This window comes from Hypanus sabinus, chromosome 20 (assembly GCF_030144855.1).
Source record: "Hypanus sabinus isolate sHypSab1 chromosome 20, sHypSab1.hap1, whole genome shotgun sequence".
In the NCBI taxonomy this organism is placed as follows: domain Eukaryota; kingdom Metazoa; phylum Chordata; class Chondrichthyes; order Myliobatiformes; family Dasyatidae; genus Hypanus; species Hypanus sabinus.
The window spans coordinates 34,211,185-34,231,189 of NC_082725.1; the positions used below are offsets into that span (position 1 = coordinate 34,211,185).

At 39.9% G+C, this 20,005-nt stretch overlaps 1 protein-coding gene across 3 annotated transcripts in view; it reads right to left on the reverse strand.

The window, feature by feature from the left end:
• Positions 1 to 14,823: 14,823 nt before the first annotated feature.
• The window catches only part of fhod3b (formin homology 2 domain containing 3b), a 519,315-nt gene continuing 514,133 nt past the window's right edge, over positions 14,824 to 20,005 (reverse strand). For 2 of the 3 annotated variants that reach the window (XM_059945318.1, XM_059945319.1), the window contains one exon: positions 14,827 to 16,903. In XM_059945318.1, coding sequence (XP_059801301.1) covers positions 16,821 to 16,903 — 83 coding nt within the window. In that variant the 3' untranslated portion in view covers positions 14,827 to 16,820. Of the gene's footprint in view, positions 16,904 to 20,005 lie in introns of all 3 variants that reach the window. The other variant, XM_059945317.1, reaches the window with a different exon arrangement.

Consider the following 20,005-nt stretch of genomic DNA (forward strand, 5'->3'; position numbering starts at 1 on the left):
CACCAATGTCTTATACAACCTCACCATAACATCCCAACTCCTATACTCAGTACTTTGATTTATGAATGCCAGGATGCCAAAAGCCTTCTTTACAACCCTGTCTACCAATGACACCACTTTCAGGGAATTACGTATCTGAACTCCCAGATCCCTTTGTTCCTCTGCACTCCTCAGTGCCCTACCATCTACTGTGTATGCCCTACCTTGATTTGTCCTTCCAAAAATGAAACACCTCACACTTGTTTGCATTAAATTCCATCTGCCATTTTCCCAGTTGGTCCAGATCCCTCTGCAAGCTTCCTCGCTGTCCACAACGCCTCCAATCTTAGTGTCATCAGCAAACTTACTGATCCAATTTACCATATTATCATCTAGATCATTGATATTGACAAACAATGGTCCTATCACAGATCCCTGAGGCACACCTCTAGTCACAGCCCTCCAGTCTGAGAAGCAATCATCCACTATCACTCTGTGTTCTCCCACACAACCAATTTCAAATCCAGTTTACAACTTCTCCATGGATACCTAGTGTCTGAACCTTCTGAACTAACCTCCCATGTGGGACCTTGTCAAACGTCTTACTAAAGTCCATGTAGACAACATCCACAGCCTTTCCTTCATCTACTTTCTTGGTAAACTCCTCGAAAAACTCTACAAGATTTGTTAAACACGATCCACCACACACAAAACTACGCTGACTATACTTAATCAGCCCTTGGCTGTCCAAATACCTGTATATTCAACCTCTCAGAGCACCTTCCAATAACTTACCTACTACTGATGTCAGGCTCACCGGCCTGTAATTATCTAGTTTACTTTTGGAGCCTTTTTTAAACAATGGAACAACATGAGCTACCCTCCAATCCTCCGGCACCACACCCGTTTTAAATATTTCTGCCAGGGCCCCTGCAATTTCTACACTAGTCTCTCTCAAGGTCCAAGGAGATATCATGTCAGGCCCGAGGGATTTATCTACCTTTATTTGCTGTAAGGCAGCAAGCACCTCCTCCTCATTAATCTCTATATGTTCCATGACACTACTGCTTGATTCCCTTTTTTCCATACACACTATGGCAGTTTCCTGAGTAAATACTGATGCAAAAAAAAACTGTTTAAGATCTCATCCATCTCCTGAGGCTCCACACATAGATGACCACTCAGATCTTCTAGACCAATTTTGTCTCTTACTATACTTTTACTCTGAATATATTTGTAGAATCCCTTCGAGTTTACCTTCACATTACCTGCCAAAGCAACCTCATGTATACTTATTGCCTTCCTGATTTCCTTCTTCAGTATTTCTTGCATTTTCTATACTCTTCAAGTACCGCATTTGTTCCTAGTTGCCTTTACCTGCTGTACTCTTATTCTATATATATATAATGCATATGTATACATACACATATACACTATCATCTGTATTTATATTTTAGTTTTTTTTAATTATTACTGTGTTCTTTATCTTTTGTTTTGAGCTGCAATGGATCCAGAGTAACAATTATTTCATTCTCCTTTATACTTGTGTACAGGAAATGACATTAAACAATCTCGATTCATTGCCCTCCTAATAGTTCTCCTCATCTCTGTCAAATGGCCCTTTATAAAACTACACATTCTCTTGCTAGGTGTACAAGATATTAAGAGGAATAGACAGAGTTTACAGCCAACGCCTCTTCCACTGCTCAGTACAAGAGGACATAGCTTTAAGGTAAGGGGAGGGAAGTTCAAGGGGGATATTAGAGGAAGGTTTTTCACTCAGAGAGTGGTTGGTGCATGGAATGCACTGCCTGAGTCAGTGGTGGAGGCAGACACACTAGTGAAGTTTAAGAGACTACTAGACAAGTATATGGAGGAATTTAAGGTGGGGGGGTTATATGTGAGGCAGGGTTTGGGGGTCAGCACAACATTGTGGGCTGAAGGGCCTGTAATGTGCTGTACTATTCTATGTTCTATAACTGCAGTTAGAGTTAAGGTCTTTCTGAATTGTAGACATTTCGGTGAGATTATGCACGAGAATGTCGTTCATTTGTACCATGTTCTGTCTGCCTTATGATCATCAGGCCAAGATGGGCCTAAGGGCACAAGAATCTGTCAAGAAGGAGAAGTTAAACACTCAAGAAAAAGACACTGATCCAACACGAATTGTATAATGTGTTAGGTTTTGATGCATCAATAACTCTCGGAGACGTGAGGTGAGATATAGGCTTTTAACAAGCAGCAAATGACCACCACACTACATCCTGGAGACTGAGGCCGGGGCTGTGTCTCCAATCGCCTTTATACCCGGGTCAGTGGGAGGAGCCACAGGAGCAGTCAGCGGGGGGGGGGGGGGGGGGGGGCGAGTCCAGACAGGTATATGTAGTTCACCACAGGTTTTAAAGTCATTGAGAAGGTAAAAATTGATTTCATAGCTTTTATTTCCATGCATTTTCTGAAGCTAATTGGAATTAGAATGAGGTTAAAAGGGGAAATACTGAGACTGGCAGGCTGAAACAATTCGTGTTCCCAAGGTAGCACTCTGAAGTATGAGTGCAGGGGGTCCCAACCTTTTTTATGAGGGGTCTGTGGACTCTAGGCTGGGAACCGCTGGATTAGTATATTAACAATAAATGTTGTAGGGTAGATATTGAGTTGACGGATGAATCTAAATAAATAAAAGATAGTATTTATTCAGATGGAAGCGGGAAATTGCAAATGTCTGTAGGCAATTTAAGTAAGCGATAAAGCTAAAACAGAAGGAACTTAAATGAGCCAAACATGAGATCATCTAGTTTCGACCCAAGGATGGATAAACCAAGAATGTATTCTAACTGATGAGACGCTAGGACCTGAAAGAAATTCAGCAGTTCCAGAAAGTGACTCATTTAAAGCTAATAAGCAGATATTAGAACTGGCACAGACACTTTCAACATCTGCACAAATGAAGGTGCTACTTTTTGATAGCTTGTTGATTTGCACTGCTGGAAGAGTAAAAAAATAGTGATTTCTTTGGGCTACATTAGACTGTCTCTCTGAGCTCACAGGCATTAGCTGTTTTGCCCCCTCCTGTTGCTTTGTCAGGAATTGTGTTCACCTACCTGCTCTGCCAAATCCAGACTTCAAAAGAGTCCTGAAGTAAAAAAGAACTGTAAATATGTAGCAGGTCAGCTAGCATTTTAGGAACGAATGAAGGACCCTTCACTGGAAGACCTTCTAACAGATTAGGAAAGTTTTGGGTATGTTTCAAATTTCAGAAAAGGGGGACGGTCAAGATCAAGAGAGAATGATGCTGCAAATATAAGACCATAAGACACAGGAGTATAATTAGGCCATTTGGCCGATCAAGTCTGCTCCACCATTCAATCATGGCTGATCCTTTTTCCCCTTCTCAGCCCCACTCTCCGGCATTCTCCCAATAACAGTGTCAAATCGAGAACTTATCAAGCTCTACCTTAAATACACCAAACCACCTGGCCTTCACAGCTGCCTGTGGTTACAAATTCCACAAATTCACCACCCTCTGGCTAAAGAAATTTCTCCACATCTCTGCTTTAAATGGATGCCACTCTATCCTGAGGCTGTCCTAGCCTCCCCCAACATAGGAAACATCCTTTCAACATCTACTCTAAGCCATTCAACATTTGAAAGGTTTCAATGAGGTCCCCCATTCTTCTAAATTGCAGAGAGTACAGAACCAGAACCATCAAACATTACTCATGTGATAATCCTTTCATTCCCAGAATTATCCTTGTCAAGTCACTTTTTATTGACAATTCAACCATAAACTGCTGGTACAAGTGAATCTCTTCTCAAACCCTCTCCAATGCCAGCACAGCTTTTCTTATATGACAAGTCCAAAACTGTTCACAGTAATCAAGGCCATGCCTCACCAGTGCCTTATAAGGCCTCAGCATCACATCCCTGTTTTTATATTCTAGACCTCTTTAAATGAATGCTAATATTGTATTTGCCTTCCACACCTCTGACTCACCCTGCAAGTTAACCTTTAAGGTGTTCTGCACGAGGACCCCAAGACCCTTTGCATCTCAGATTTTTGGATTTTCTTTCTATTTAGAAAATAGTCTGCACATTTATTTCTGCTACCAAGTACGTGACCATACATTTTCCAACATTGTATTTCATTTTCTACTTGCTTGCACATTCTCCTAATCTAATTTGTTCCTCAGCCTTCCTGTGTCCTCAACTCTACCTGACTACCAATCTTCGTATTAGCTGCAAATGTTGGCCATCTATTCAATCATCTAAATCATTGTTATACAGCATAAAAAAGAAGTGGTCCCAGCACTGACCGCTTTGGAACACTACTAGCAGCCAACCAGAAAAGGATCCTTTTATTATCATTCACTGCCTCTTACCAATCAGCTAGTGCCCTAACCATGCCAGTAACTTTCCTGTAATACCATGGGCTCTTAACTTGATAAACATCCTCATGTGCAGCACCTTGTCAAAGGCTTTCTGAAAGTTCAAATAGACAACATCCATTGCATCCCTTTTATTTATCCTACGTGTCATCTCCTCAAAGATTTCCAACAAGTTCATCAGGCATGATGAACTTAAGGAAACCATGCTGACTTTGTCCTATCTTGTTCTGTGTCACCAAGTACTCCATAACCTCATCCTTAACAATTGACTCCAACATCTTCCCAACCACTGAGGTCAGGCTGACTGGTCCACAATTTCCTTTCTGCTGCCTTCCTTCTTTCCTGAAAAGTGGAGTTATATTTTCCTGTTGTCAGGCACCAAAGTCCAGTGAATTTTGAAAGATCATTACTAATGCATCCACAATCTCGACTGCTACCTCTTTCAGAACCCTAGGTGCAGATCTAGGTGACTTATAATTTGGCAGTTTAACATTGGCTTATGTACCTTTAGGGTCCTTTTACTCTTAGTTTCTTAACTCAACCCTCAACGATTCAACATCTTCCAATCCTATGTCACGTCTTTCTATTGATTTGATGCCATTCACCAATGCCTCTACTTTCTGAGGAGGCTGAGAGAGGTGGACTTTGCACATCCATACTCACATCATTCTACAGAAGCCCAGTAGAGAACATCCTGACAAGCATCATCACTTCTTGGCACTGCAGCAAACAGAAATGCTCTACAACAGGTAGTCAGAACTGCCCAACACATCACCGGCACCAGCCTATCCACTATCAAGGACGGGTATAGAGAAAGATGCTGGAAAAGGGCCAGTAACAATATAAAGGATCCCACCCACCCTGCACATGGACTGTTTCTCCCAGTCCCATCAGGGAGGAGGCTAAGTATTATCAACTCAGGACCAGCAGACTCAAAAACAGTTACTCACCCCAAGCAGTAAGACTAATCAACCCTCTCCCCACCATCTCCACCACTACTTCATTAATTCCTGTCAGTCACCTTACGTACAGCACAGCCACACCACCCCCTCTGCCTACCATCCTATCCGTGATACGTGTAACCTTGGACATTCAGCTTCCAACTACAACCATCCTTTAGTCACAATTTAGTGATGGCCACTACATGATACTTGACAATCTGCAATACTTCAACCAGATCATCCACCTTATTTCTGATACTCTGTGCATTGAGATGTAACACTCTAAGTGCTGTATTTGCCACCCTTTTTGATTTGCAGTCCTAATGCACTGATACTCACACTGCTGCAGTTTTGCCCTGTCATCTGCCTGCCCTTGCTGACAGTCTGACTGCATGTTATCTTTGCTTTTCCACCATCTGTCCTATCCTGAGTCCCTTCACTCCAGTTCCCAAGCCCTGCCAAATTTGTTTAAACCCTCCTCAACAACTCTAACAACCTTGCCCGTAAGAATACTGGTCTCCCTCAGGTTCAGGTGCAACCTAGCACTTTTGAACAGGTCATACCTTCCCCAGAAGAGATCTTAATGATCCAAGAATCTGAAGCCTGGCCCCCTCTGCCAGCTTCTCAGCAGCACGTTAAACTGCCTAATCACCCTGTTTCTACCCTCACTGGCATGTGGCACAGGCAGAAATCCAGAAATTACTACCCTGGAGGTGCTGCCTCTCAGCTGTCTGCCTTGCTCTCTAAATTCTCTCTTCAGGACCTCTTTGCTTTTCCTTCTTATGCCATTGGTAACAATATGTACCAAGACATCTGGCTGCTCTCACTCCTCCTCCAAAATGCTGTGGATGCGATCTAAGATGTCCCTGACCCTGGCACCTGGGAGGCAACGTACCAATTGGATGTCCTGTTCATGTCCACAGAATCTCCTACCTGTTCCCCTGACTATTGGGTCCTCTTCTCCATCTTTCCCTTCTGCACCATGGATCCACGCTCATTGCCAGTAACCTGGTCTCTGAGGTATTCCCTTGGAATGTTATCTCCCACAACAGTATATTTGTTATTGAGGGGAATGACCACAGGGGTGATGGTGTAGGTTCTGTATACACAACGGATCTGCCTAGTGGAGACATGAATGGAAGGGAGAGAAGGGGTGGGGTGGGAGCGAGATAAGCAGTAAGCCTGGGCTTAGAGAAAATGAATACCGTGGTTGCCACAAATCTGAAAAGATTCCTGAAAATACCGAGCCATTCAGATAGTGTTTGCAGGAAGTCCCAAATGCTGTAAGAGGCCTGAATGGAAGATGGAATGTGTTTCTTAAGTGTAGATCGAGTTTTGTTGAAACAAGTAGCCAAAGATGGAGCTCGGAAGACCATAACATATAGCAGCAAATTTAAGACTGTTTGGCCCATCGAGTCTGCTCTGCTATTTCATCATTTTCCCTCTCAGCCCCAGTCTCCTGCCTTCTCCCCATATCCACTCATGCTCTGACTAATCAAGAATTTATCGACCTCTGCTTGAAATATACCCAATGACAATGAGCAATGATGCTATTGTCACGTCCACTTGTGTTTTAGAACAGGGTAATTCTACTAATGGAAGAATCTCAAAGTAGGGGACCTGTTACAAGGGGTGGTCATTAAATCAGGTACATAGAGAATTGTCACAGAATGTAGCTATGAAGGGTCAAGGGCCAGTGGCTACTCCTGTTTCTGTTCTTAATGTGATAAACCACTGGAAGCTCAGGGCCATGCTGAGGTGTTCTGCACTGGGCTCACCTAGGCATTGTGAGCATTCTGATATCTTCGTGGAAAGGACAATAAATAGCTTCTGGGCCTAGGAAACGTGTTGAACAATAATATCTCTGCTTCAACAAGTGTAAAAACTTTTGTTCCTATGGGGATCAGCAGTTCTTCCAGATCCCCTTATGTCACTGCTTCCCTGCCCTGGCATCTGCTCCTTCCAGACTCTGCTTAAGGCCGGACTCTGCTTAAGGCTCCCAGTGTGCAGGCAGGATAGAGCGCATTGCAAGGGTAGGTAGCAGACTACCGGCATCAATTACAGAAGGGAGCCCAATAGCTGTAAAGCTGTCATTCCCAATTTCTTTGACATGTCAAGTGCAAATTAAAACAATAACTTCAATAAATGATCAAATTATTTAATTATCCATCTCCTTGTAGCCAAATTCTTACCTTCATTGTATTGTACTGCTATAAGCCGAGTCCCCATCCTGAAGCCTGTGTAGGCTTACACTGTCTTTGAGGCAACATTGAACAGTTGACATGCAAAAGATACCACTACCAATACCACCCCACAAACCAGAACTTTGACGGGAAAATACAGCAAGGTTAGTGTGTCAGCATTGGCATCACTTCAGGGGCCATGGCACATTAACATAAACACAAGAAAATCTGCAGACGCTGGAAATTCAGAGTGACACACACAAGATGCTAAAGGAACTCAGCAGGTCAGGCAGCATCTGTGGAAAAGAGTGAACAGTCAACATTTCAGGCCGAGACCCCTTCTTCAGGACTGAGAGGGAAGAGGAGAGATGCTTGAACTAAAAGGTGGAGGGAGGGGAAAGAAACTAGCAGGAAGGTGATCAGTAAAGCCAAATGGGTGGGAAAGGACAAGACTGGAAAAGAAAGAATCTGAGAGGAGAGTTGACAACAGGAGAAAGGGAAGGAGGAGGGGATTCAGAGGGAAGTAATAGGTAGATGAGAAAAAGTAAAAGGTCAGAATGGGGAATAGAAGGTGGGGGGAATATTTGTTCCTCAGAAAGAGAAATTGATATTCATGCCAACAGGTTGGAGAATACCATATAATAATGGTATTTTCATTTGACCAATTCCACAATCTCACCTCAGAGTTGGGACTGGTCAGAAGTTAGATTAAGAACATTATAAGTTATGGCGAGAAAAAATATTTTAAAAATCTTCTAGAAGTTACTAACTGGAGAAAATTATGTGCAAATTTGTGCCTTCCATTTGCTAAGCTTAATAAATCATGACAAACAGGAAAAAATAGGCTTAATAAAGCTTTATTGCAATATGTTTGTACACGGTACTGTTGCTGCAATCCTTTGAATTGCCAGAGTTATGGAGAGAGTTAAAATATGGGTTTTTGTTGCCAGTTTCATAACATTATTTTGAATGGCATCAGAGGACATCGCAGTACTAGTTGAAAGCCGCACAGATAGAGGGTTAAGATCAGGTGGACTGATGCTCTCACCCACTGGTAATGTGGCATTGAGGCTTCCTAAAGCTGAATATACAGTATGTTATCTGTGGAGTGAAGTTCTACAACAGTAGTTTCAAGTTCTTAAAGTAAAAACACAATACATATGCAATTTCACACACAGATGTAACATGTAACAAACTCCCGTACCTATTATGAGCAATTCATGAAGTGAATAGATGACCATGCATGGCTTTCTTTTAAATTACAATTCACAGAATAACACTGCAAACAGTGCGTCTGATTTATCTTACACTATACTACACAGAAACATCATGAAGAGTGACATTTACACAACTGTACAGCATTATCCTTCTTTATTTTTATTGTTCTTAGAAACTTGCCCTTTCTACTTTACAAGACTTTTTTTAAAAACTCCTATTTTCTTTACAATTCCCCCCCATATTAATATAAAATGGTGTTAATATTTCTGAAGATATTTTCAAATTAAGCAAAAATTGTGTACATTTATTTCTTTCTCCTTTAACCACAAGTGGAGATGACTATTTGTGGTGTTGCTTCAGTGTTTAAAAGTTTGAGTATGTTCAGACCAGGATACCACAAGATTATGGACTTTGTTCCAGCATACCTTGGGAAGGACTGGTAAACTATATATAGCCTGATCATATGTATCCCTATATCAGTAAAAGTGCAGAGTTTGTGAGGAAGCCTGGCCTCAGGTTGAAAAGGATTACATCTTGAGAGTTTCTTTCTCAAAATACATGCTCGCTTTTTTGGGGATAAAAAGCAAATAAATTCAGCTTTTTCCACACACACCAGGAAGCTTCATTACAGACTACGTAACCTTAGAAGAATCCAATGCTTGTGTTGCCAATATAATGCAGTCACCTTTTGCATTCCAAGTTAAGGAGACAGTTGCTAAGTTGAAGGCCAAGACTAGGCTAATATATTAAAGGGAAATCTTTCTGTGCCTAACCATATTTGAGGTATTATCAGGTAGTAGCTCTGTGTTCTTATTAAAGACATACAGCACTGAGGAAGTCAATCTTAATACTGACATCTGGAAAGTACAAATTGACTTTGAGTATTTGAAAAACAAGTTTTACCAACACCATAACCACCATAAAATAAATTGGAAAGCCTGAAGAGAAATGAGAAACCATTGGCAGTGTTGCAATAATTTTCAATGTCTTCTGCATTTTAACCAGGCAATACCAATTTAGTAATGTTAAAATATCAAATACTTGTGATGGCTTTTAAAAAAAATCAGAAAGTTAATTATTTTAGCACATGACAAAATGCAAAAAGATTAGTAATACCAAGCTGAAAAGCACATCGTTCAAAGTTTCATAGGACTGTTCAGAAAAAAAATGTAACATTTAAAGGGTGTTAGTTGTCTTATTTTATGAAAGTTTTTGTAATAGAAATGCAAAACATTCTTTTGATCTAACTGTTGATGGTATTAAGAGTATTCTGCTTGAGCAGACTAGAATTTTTCTGCAGTCTAGCTATTCTAATTCTATGGGCTCAGTATTTGGGGGGGGGGCAGGGTGAGAGTTTACTTTAGTCAAGTTAGGAATCTTGGAAGAAAAATTTTCCTGGACATTGAGCAACTTTTCTCTCTCTGGTTACTGCTTGTAACCAGTCCGGTTGGCAGCAGGCCAGCTGCATAGTGGGAGTGAAGATGGATCAACTGCAGTTTTCCATTCTGATGGCTGGTAGGTGTTTCTTAGTGTTCTAAGAGGGAGAGGGCAGAAGCATGAGCAGAGTGATTGGTGGAAAGCAAGACCTAAATGCTGCTTTTTTTTTGTCAGTAAACTTCTGTGATGCAACTAAGCTATGGATTTTTTTCACCTGCTGAGTTTCCGCAGGGTCAGAGCAACTGAGTTACCTATGGTTAAACAAATAACCTCTTGAAATGTTTAAATATCCATTCCTTTTGGATTTCTCAGTTCTTCATCCTTGTCACATACCGAGTAAAACTGAGCTTGGTGGGAAATCTACAGATAGTGTTATTACAAATGCCTTCAACCCTCGTTTTTTATGGTGGTAGACTTTGTGTGGCAGGAGTAGTATAGCCAAGGAACTGTAGATGCATTTTATAGATGGTATACACTGTGATGCACAGATGTTGAAGAAAATTATTTTATAAAACGGAAGATAAGAGTTCTAGTCAAGTAGGCTGGGAGTTGTTAGCTGGGCCGAATCTCTGTTTCGGGCTTTTTCTAAATTTCTTCTCAGGTGTTGTTTTGTATCTTCAAGGCCAAATGTCTGTTATTATTATGACTGATAGGTACTCTGCCATTTCACTCCATGCATTATAGCACCTATTGTAACATTGCTGTGAATATTTTCAGTAACTGTCTAAAATAGTAGCTGTACCAATCTACCACATAGCTGCAGATTATAATCTCAGTTTTCATTGAATGAGAATTCATTTCCAATAGATTTTCACTGTATTATTAATTGTGCACTTATTTACCTTTTTAATGAGGGGCCGAATGGTTGCACTGTGGTAAGCATAACGCTATATAGTTACAGTGGTTGGGGTTTGATTTCTGACACTGTCTGTGAGGAGTATGTATGTTCTCCCTGTGACTGTGTGGCTTTCCTCGGGGTGCCCTGGTTTTCTCCCACATTCCAAAGTCACATGGGTTAGGGTTAGTAAGCTGTGGACATGCTATGTGGGTGCCAGAAGGATCACGACACATGTAGGCTCTCTCAGCACATTCTCGAACTCTGTTGGTCGCTGACACAAATGACATATTTTGATCTACGTGTGACAAATAAGCTAATCTTCTATGTTCCAGTATTATCTATTATGTAGGCATCTTCTGGTGTACTACATAAATATTGATCAATTACTCTCTTCTAAACTCCTGATTTACAAGAACAAGTCAAAGATTGGGCATTCTCCAGAGGCTACTATATTCCAGGCACTACAATTGCTTTGCACCACTTATAAAACACACACCAGCTCCATTTACCTGAATGAATTCAGTTCCACCTACAAAATGCATTGGAGTTACTTGACTAAGGGCAATCCAACAGCTCATCTCTTACACCTAGTCTCTATCCTCAAGAAAGATCAGGGTTGTAGGCACATGGGAATACCACACCTCTAAGTTTCCCTCCAAGTCAAACAACATCCTGACTGGGAACTTCATAGCCCATTCATATCATGGGTGTGAATCCTAGAGCTTCACTTGACCTGTTTGAAGTTATTTCACCAAAAAGACTGTAGTATTACAAAGTAATGGTTTATCTTCACTTAAGGGATAGGCAATAAATACCGGTCTGGCTAGCTACGCTCCTTTCTACTCCGATCCAAAACTAAACAAGTTCAAATGAATAAAAATAATCCAATTTTGACTTCTGCCTGGTTTAAATGAGGCATGGGACTGCTGGAGGGAGTATCTGGAGAAATAGGTTCAATTTTGGTATTATGGTAAAAGCAACTGGTAATTCTTTGGATGACACATAACAAGAAGATTAAACTGGCATATTGTCTACAGATCAAGACACAACTAGCCCCATGCATCATTTACAAAGTTAGTTCCAGAATACTCTACGTAACCTAACTTTTTATTAACTTGTTGCTCTTTTGTCACATTTATCAATTAATATTAAAGATGATAAATGTATTTTAGACTACCTGTTCAAGTATAATCCTCTATTTTTTATCTAACATATACGGACAAACAAATTAATCTCAAATTGACTGGTTTAGCCTTCTCTTTCTAGAGTTTCACCATTTACCAGGAACAGTTACTTCCTAATTTTAAGAGCTTCAGTGATCAGGGGTTTGTACCATCTTTGGAGTTGGTACAGCTGACTGAGCTTCAACTATACTAATGCCACAAAAAGCAACAGCATCCAGTCATGGTGAGGTCCCTTTCATCAAAACCATGCTGAACTTAAGTGATATTGGAGAGAACATATGCTGCTATGTCTCATCATTAAGTTGCTCAGGAAGGTAAGGTGTAGAAACAACTAGTAATTTAATTCAAAGAATTACAGACTGATTTCTAAAATTTGAAGATAAGTACATTAAGTAGAAACTAGCTATCACCTTCCTTCATTTAATTTAGAAATTCAATCTTTGACAGTTTGCTGCTTGCAATCCATGATATTTTGAGGTAAAATCCATCAGATCTTATACTTTCTCCCTCCCTGCCTCCTACCTCATAAAAAGTCCTGCCACATTAGCACCAACATATCCCACTGCTCCATCAAACAAAACATATACTCACATAGCACAAAGCCATAATTCTTGCAAAAGAAATTAATAATTAAATTATCTGAATTACACAATAGATTTTGTTAACATTAAACCAGAGTGAGAAACAGCCTTTCCTCCTGAGCAGAAGAGAATTTAGGTTTTAAACTGGCACCTTCACAGCACCAAGATGAGGAATGCAATGTGCATATTTAAATATTTCTATCATTGACAAAACTTTAAAAAAGAAACTTTATTGATTTGGTAGAACAATGTCATAGCCAGAACCAGCTCATGGCACGTATATAAAAAATAAAACTCTTGGCCCAGCCACTTTTACCCTTGAAATTATTCATTGTTTCTACACTCAACACTATGACATTTTCAAAACATTGGGTAGGGGACAAGGCTACATTAAAACAAAACTACAATATTATCCAATACTGATGGAAAGATTATTGACTTGAGAAAGTAACTCAGTACTTGACCTATTATTTTGGAGCATCAAATTGCTGCAAAGTCTATTAGAATTTGCTTGCATCCATTCAATGTTTTATTTATTTTTATGTGACACCACTACCCCTCAATGGTATTTATTATACTTTCTATACATTAATAAAACTCTACCACTTTCCCTAAACTTTTTGTCAGAGCTTTTTGTCAACCTTTGAATAAATATTTCCTTCTGATTGCTACTCTTTAAGCTCTAGCTTCAAGGACATTTAAAGAAAATCTCTCTTCGAATCAAGTTTGGGCCCAAGTGCATCAAGAACACAGGTTGCTAAAATTCTGAACTAAATGATTACAAATCTAGCCCCCTGAAAGCCTCAAATAATATTCAGTTACAACTCAAAATATTCTCAATAGTTAACTGAAAATATCCTAGGTCGGGGGTCGGCAACCTGCGGCTCCCGAGCCATTTGTGGCTCTTTCACCTCTGTGCTGCGGCTCCCTGTGGCTTTGGGAAATAATTGGTCAGTATTTAATTAAAATGTATTTTATGTTAGTTTGTTAGCTTTTGAAATGTAATTATGGTGATCTTGTACAACCTAAGTGTAGCGACACATTTCCTGCCACATCATAAAACGGCTCACAATTAGCCAGCATTCCGGCTAAGGGAGATAGCCTACGGGGGTTTATGAGTACGCGTCTTTTGCAGCATCTGCGTCCATGGGGGCTGGGTTGATGGAAGTTGAAAAGCAAGGCTGTTTAGTTCGAATAAAGCTATCTTTGACTGCAGTTTACTGACACCGCTACAACGTGTTTTTATCGCTGGCTGTCCAGACGGAAGGTGCTGAAACGCTTTGTCGCGTGTCTGGAAGAAGTGAAAACTTTCCTGGGCAGCAAAGGGCTCACCTTTCCTGAGCTGGAACAGCCAGAGTGGCTGGAAAAGCTACACTTCATGGTAGACATGACAGCGCACCTGAACACGCTGAACACAGCTCTTCAGGGGAAAGGACGTACAGCCCTGCACATGTTGGAGGATGTTTTGGCATTCGAGCGCAAGTTGACAGTGCTTGCCAGAGATTTACAGAAAGGCACTTTGTCTCACTTCCCCAATTTGAGAGAGTTCAAACAAGGTCACGACATGATAATTTCGGAGTATTTACATTCTGCAATCATCGCAATGCAAACATCGTTTGGGAAACGCTTCTGTGAGTTCAGAGAGGAAAAAAACACATTATCCTTCCCGGTCACTCCCTTAAGCATCGATCCTTCTCTACTGAATACGACTGCATTGGCAGGTGTGAGTCAACCTGATCTTGAGATGGAACTGGCCGACATAGCCGACAAAGACATATGGGTGTCCAAGTTTAGACGCTTGACAGCAGACCTTGAAGATGTTGCCCGTCAGAAGGCCGTTCTTGCTCAGAAACACAAATGGAGTGATATTGAAAACCTCACAGATGACAGCTTGCGATCCTGTGTAAAGATGAAGGTGACATCATACAGCCCTGATGTGCAGACGCTGTGCGCTGAGGTCCAGGAGCAGAAATCCCATTAACCAAGTATGATAAATATTTTAATTGCCTATTATTTTACTCATATTCATATTTTTTCATTGTTCAGTGAAATAGTCCTTTCATTTTTCAGGATGACAGCTGGCTGACGTTATTTTTGGTTTGCTGCTGGCGGAAAATTTAAGTTCGGCGTTTTTCATAAATACAAGAAGGACTCAAATAGACATTGAATATTTTACTTAAAAGTAACTTTCAACCCAACGTCTTTTTTTCGGAGTTCAAAATGTTTTTGTTGCATGCAGAAATGTAATTTCGTTTTCTCTGCAGGAGTTCATCAATTTCATAAATGCAACACATTATAGTTTGTTTATACATAGCATAAAGGCAAAAAAAACGTTGTATGCAGTGTTATTTCATTTTAAATGTCAAACGGGTTTTGCGGCTCCCAGTGTTTTCTTTTCTGTGGGAAACGGGTCCAAGTGGCTCTTTCAGTGGTAAAGGTTGCTGACCCCTGTCCTAGGTCGACATGGTCATGAATCTTCATAACATATTAAAAAATTACATGAGATATTTTATTCAAGTGAGCATCTCTGATGCTTATTAATATGTTTAGGGACGTCCTATGCCAGCAAACCAGTATTGAGGGTTCCTTTACCTGTATAGGTAGTAAGTAATTTAACTAACGAAGCAAACTAGGCAAATAAGCAGACTTATATCTTCCATTCCTCACTGGTCAACACCAATCCAACAACTCAAGCCAAATAATCAAGTTTGAGAATCTATTTTCTGTATTAACCTAATTGAAGGGAGCAAAAATAACGCATGTTATGCAAAGGAATTGGGGACTGTTTGCGCATTATCAGGATTCAACTTAATGGCTTGTTTTTCTATCAAGTGATTTCATTCTCAGGTGCAATACATGTGTATGCTGTTACTGAAACAGTCAAAACTTTGCAGGTTTTTATACAAGAATAGTACCTTTGCAGAATTTATGCTGTCATTCACCTTCTGAAATATTGTATCCCTTTTTGCCACAACTGCTCCCTTTATTTCAATGTTCAAGCCAAAATGGGGTATCCAGATCAACAATTGCCATGCCATTCTGGAATCAAGGAAGTGTGAGCCATGGCTGCCCGCAGCATATTGGGAAAACAGCTTTATATGTAACTATATCTTAAACATTTAGTTGCCAAATGCTCTTGGAACTTTCTACATTTGTCAATGATTAAATTTAATTTGTTCTGAGCTCTAATCAGCAGCTAATTAACAAAGTCCATGTGCACCATGAACCTTTATTTCTTGAGGTACCAATGCATTCTGTGCCATTAGGATGCTCATAATCAATTTAACCCAATTACCTACTCTTACCGAAAATGGTCAAAAAAGTTTTACTGAAATACTTATGTTAAAAACAGCTACGACATTTATTATTTAAAAAGGGGAATTTATCCTTTATAAATATCATCCCTTTCAACCTTGAATAATTAAATCAACTGCTGAATATAGTGATGCCTATTGACTGTATGAGCACCTTAAATCTTCTTGCTTACCCAGCATCCCATAAAACTTTAGAAGGCATTCCTAGAAACATAGAAAATAAAACAATGGCAATGATACTCCCAAGACGATAAGAAGACCAAAGAGGCCTATAAAATAATACTATTTAGAATTGAATGGTTCCTTGTCAAGTTGTATTAAATCCCTTATTAGGATGTAGGTTAGGTTTGCGGCCAACCAACATCAGCACACTGTCTCCTTAAGGCCTGGTTCTTACACTTAAATGGTGCATTACTGCTACACAAATAGGTCACAAGTAAAGCCAATGTAAACAAAACACATACAACAGCTTACCCATTAAAGGTTTCTAATCACTTCAGTTAGATTTTTTAAAAAGCAATACTTTTACCTAGGAATAAATACTTCCAAACAATCCTGTTTTTTAAAAAAAAGCTGTCAGAACTTTAGTGCCAAATGTGCCATCTCTTTCTAGCTCATTTCTCATATGCATCATATGATGAATGGAGCTGGCTGATGACTGGATACCACGAGCAGCAAATGGTTGCCAGTTGAATGGTTTTAGCTGTGCCTTGGTCAAGAGCAAGTGATGCTATCTGTTTTATTTCACGCTCCGTGCTCTTCACACTTGCATCTCAGAAGTGCTGACCAAACCAAGTGCTTTGGCCTCTTCTGGTGTCAAGCCATTCTTTAATGTTCTTCTTACTATAAGAGAGAAATACAGATACATTAAGATCACGCTGTTATTCAAGAAATTGCGGTTTCAGAAATTATTGTTTAAGAATCTATCTTTACAAATCCTCGTGATATTTGCAAAGCAATGCAAGCAATGAGGAAGCACACAAGGGAAAGGATAAAAAACAGTCAGGAAAACAAAGTAAATCAATCTGAAGAAAAGTAAATTATGTATGTTAAACAGGACTGTCTATATGCTCTCTGTGACATTCAGCCACAATTTGTAGATAGACGAACAACAAAGCTGGACTGATGACTAATCAGTCTTCAGTTTTATGGAATGCGTGAGTGGAACAAGTCATGAGTGAGTCAATGCCACATATTAAAACTATTGAAGGCTCCTTTCAATAACCTGAGGATTGAGTAGGCTGCTGAGACAGAAATTGGCCAGATTACGTTCACTGGAAAATGGATAACTAGGTATGTTTTCATTTTCTGCATAATTTCCATTTGAGCAGACTGGCTAAAACTACATTTATTTTCTTCAGTGCTACAACAAAGATATTGTCAGAAAGTCAGTATTACTATGTCAAGTGGACTTGAGTTGCAGGCCAAATCAAAGCAGTGGAGTCCAGGCCCCAAAGTGTATTGAAACGACAGAACCTGATGCTTGGACGATGATTTAAATGCCAGGCCGAATCGAGAAAGATCGGGTACAGGCCGAATTGAGGCAGCGGGGTTGAAGAAACTGAACCTGATTTTCGGCAACGGAGCAGATTGAAAAGGTCAGGGTATCAGGGCCCCGAGGCAAGGGATGAGTTGGTTCAACTCGCTGCTCTGCCCTGAACTAAGGGTCTATGAATGGACTCTTTGCAGACTTCAGTTCAGACACTATTTGCTTGTGTTTACTGTTTGCATGATTTGATTCTTTCTCTACATATTGGGAGTTCGACGGTTTTTGTTTTTAAAATGGGTTCTTTTGGTTTTCTTTGTTTCATGGCTGCCTTTCAGCCATTCTGCATTCCAGATACTTAACACTCTGAGTGAAAGAGGTCTTCCTATATCCTTCTCTAAATCTCTTTCTCTTTCCCCTTAATATATGTCTTTTAGCCTCATCTCCCTCTGCTATGAGGAAGTTTCTTGCAGTCTGCTGTCATATTTCATACAAGGTAATAATGTCTACTTTTGACCTTGTCCCTACTGTTTTCTCTGTCTCCTGTTGATGGTTTGGAAGTCCGTAATACACCCCCAGCAAAATAATGACAACCTTTGTTGTTTATTTTCTCTACCCATGGTGCCTTGCTGAAGAGCCTTCTGGATATCCTCCCTAAATATTGAAGGTGAATGTAAAGAAATCATATTGAAGGACAACAAGGATGTCATCTCTGATATTCTGGCCAATATTAATGCCTCATTCAGTGTTTCTGTAAAGGATATGATCTGACCAGTGTTTCAACTGCTGCTTGTGGTTATGCTACATTTTCTGCATTTACATCACTGACTGCAATTCAAAACTACTTAATTAGCTATAAACTACCGGGACACTCTAAAACAATATAAAAGATGTGATCATCCAAGTTTTCTTATTATGACTTTCTGAACTAGAGAGTTGTAACCCGAATGAATAGGCAGGGAAAAACTACTAAACCAGAGTAAGTTTAACCAATGGTGACGTAATGAAACAAGTTAAATTAGAAGGTAGGATCATTTAACAAAATATTATGATTCAAAGCAGATGTAGGAAGGCAGAAAGCTTCCACCCATCACATTTACTCTCTTCTAGACAATACAGCAAGTCTAGTTGCCTTGATTTACTACTGCTTGATATACTCCAGCGTCTAAGTACCATAGCTAGTCACCAATTGAACTTCTCAGTTGGCGATCAAAATTCCATTAATCCCAAAATGAGTAATTCACCTCAGATTTGTGAAAAGGAGTTCCCATATACTGTATATATTTTTAAAAGGTGCTCTGCACCTCTGAAACAACTAACAGTATTTTTTTATTGCTAGATGCCATCCAAGACTCTTCAGACCATTGAGATACTCTCTTCTAAATTCCAGGCAGCTTCATTTACTTTTACATTTGCTTTTTGTATTGAATGTACCTTCTGTATCTGTAAATTATTTCTCCATATATAATCTACCAATCTCCAAGAGGATCTTGGAGGCTTGCCTGCCTCAGTGACCCACAGGACTATGTTGTTTGGAGTCAGGGCTTTATGCTTTGGACCCTTGTAGGGTTACCATGCCAAACAAAAGGGTAGAGAACAGATTAAGAGTAGTCCACCGGTCTTCCAGGTTCAGGGGTTCAGCTCAGGGCTAACAACTCTGACAGGTCAAATACAATTGTTACAGAAACAGCAATGAAGAATCCTTGTATATTTGAGTGCAACGGTATTCCTGAGTTTTCACTCAAGGCTTGCGAAACTGACAGTAGTGAAAACAGAGAAACTACTGACACAGTGAAGGAAGCCTTGAACCCAGATGGAGGAACTTCATTGCTGCTCTAAATGCCAGCAGACATAACAAGCATTGAATGTAATCTATCAAACCCATTCCTACATTGAATACTATTAATTCTCTTCTTAAACTTCAGTGTTCTGAGTATAACCCCAATTTTTAATATATTAAACATATTTACAACTATACTATGCATTTTACCTTGTTTAAAAACTCTCAAATAAGCCTTCAATATATTGAGAGAAACTTTTCTTTCCTGCACTATTAAACAACACAAATATTATTCTTAAACATGAACTGCAAGATAACAAATTAGAGTCACATCTAAAATTGGTCAATGACCGACATAATTTACAAGGGAGAAATATTCGGTTTTCCAAATTTTGTGTCCAAATTAATCCAGGCTTAAAAATTGCTCTTGATTCTTGCTGGGTCATCATGGGTTCGTAGCCTGAGCGGCAACTAAAGGTTTATCACCAATTTAACCATATGAGGTATGGTTTTCTTACCGCTGCAGGAAAGACTGCCATCTAATGGCTCAGCCCAAACAGACAACACTCACTGTTGGATACGGCATGCACATGTACATAACCACTGAATGGATTCAATACCATCATAGGATTTGAATGTTAGTTGGTATGCCCAAGTGGCACATGGCACAGCAAGCATT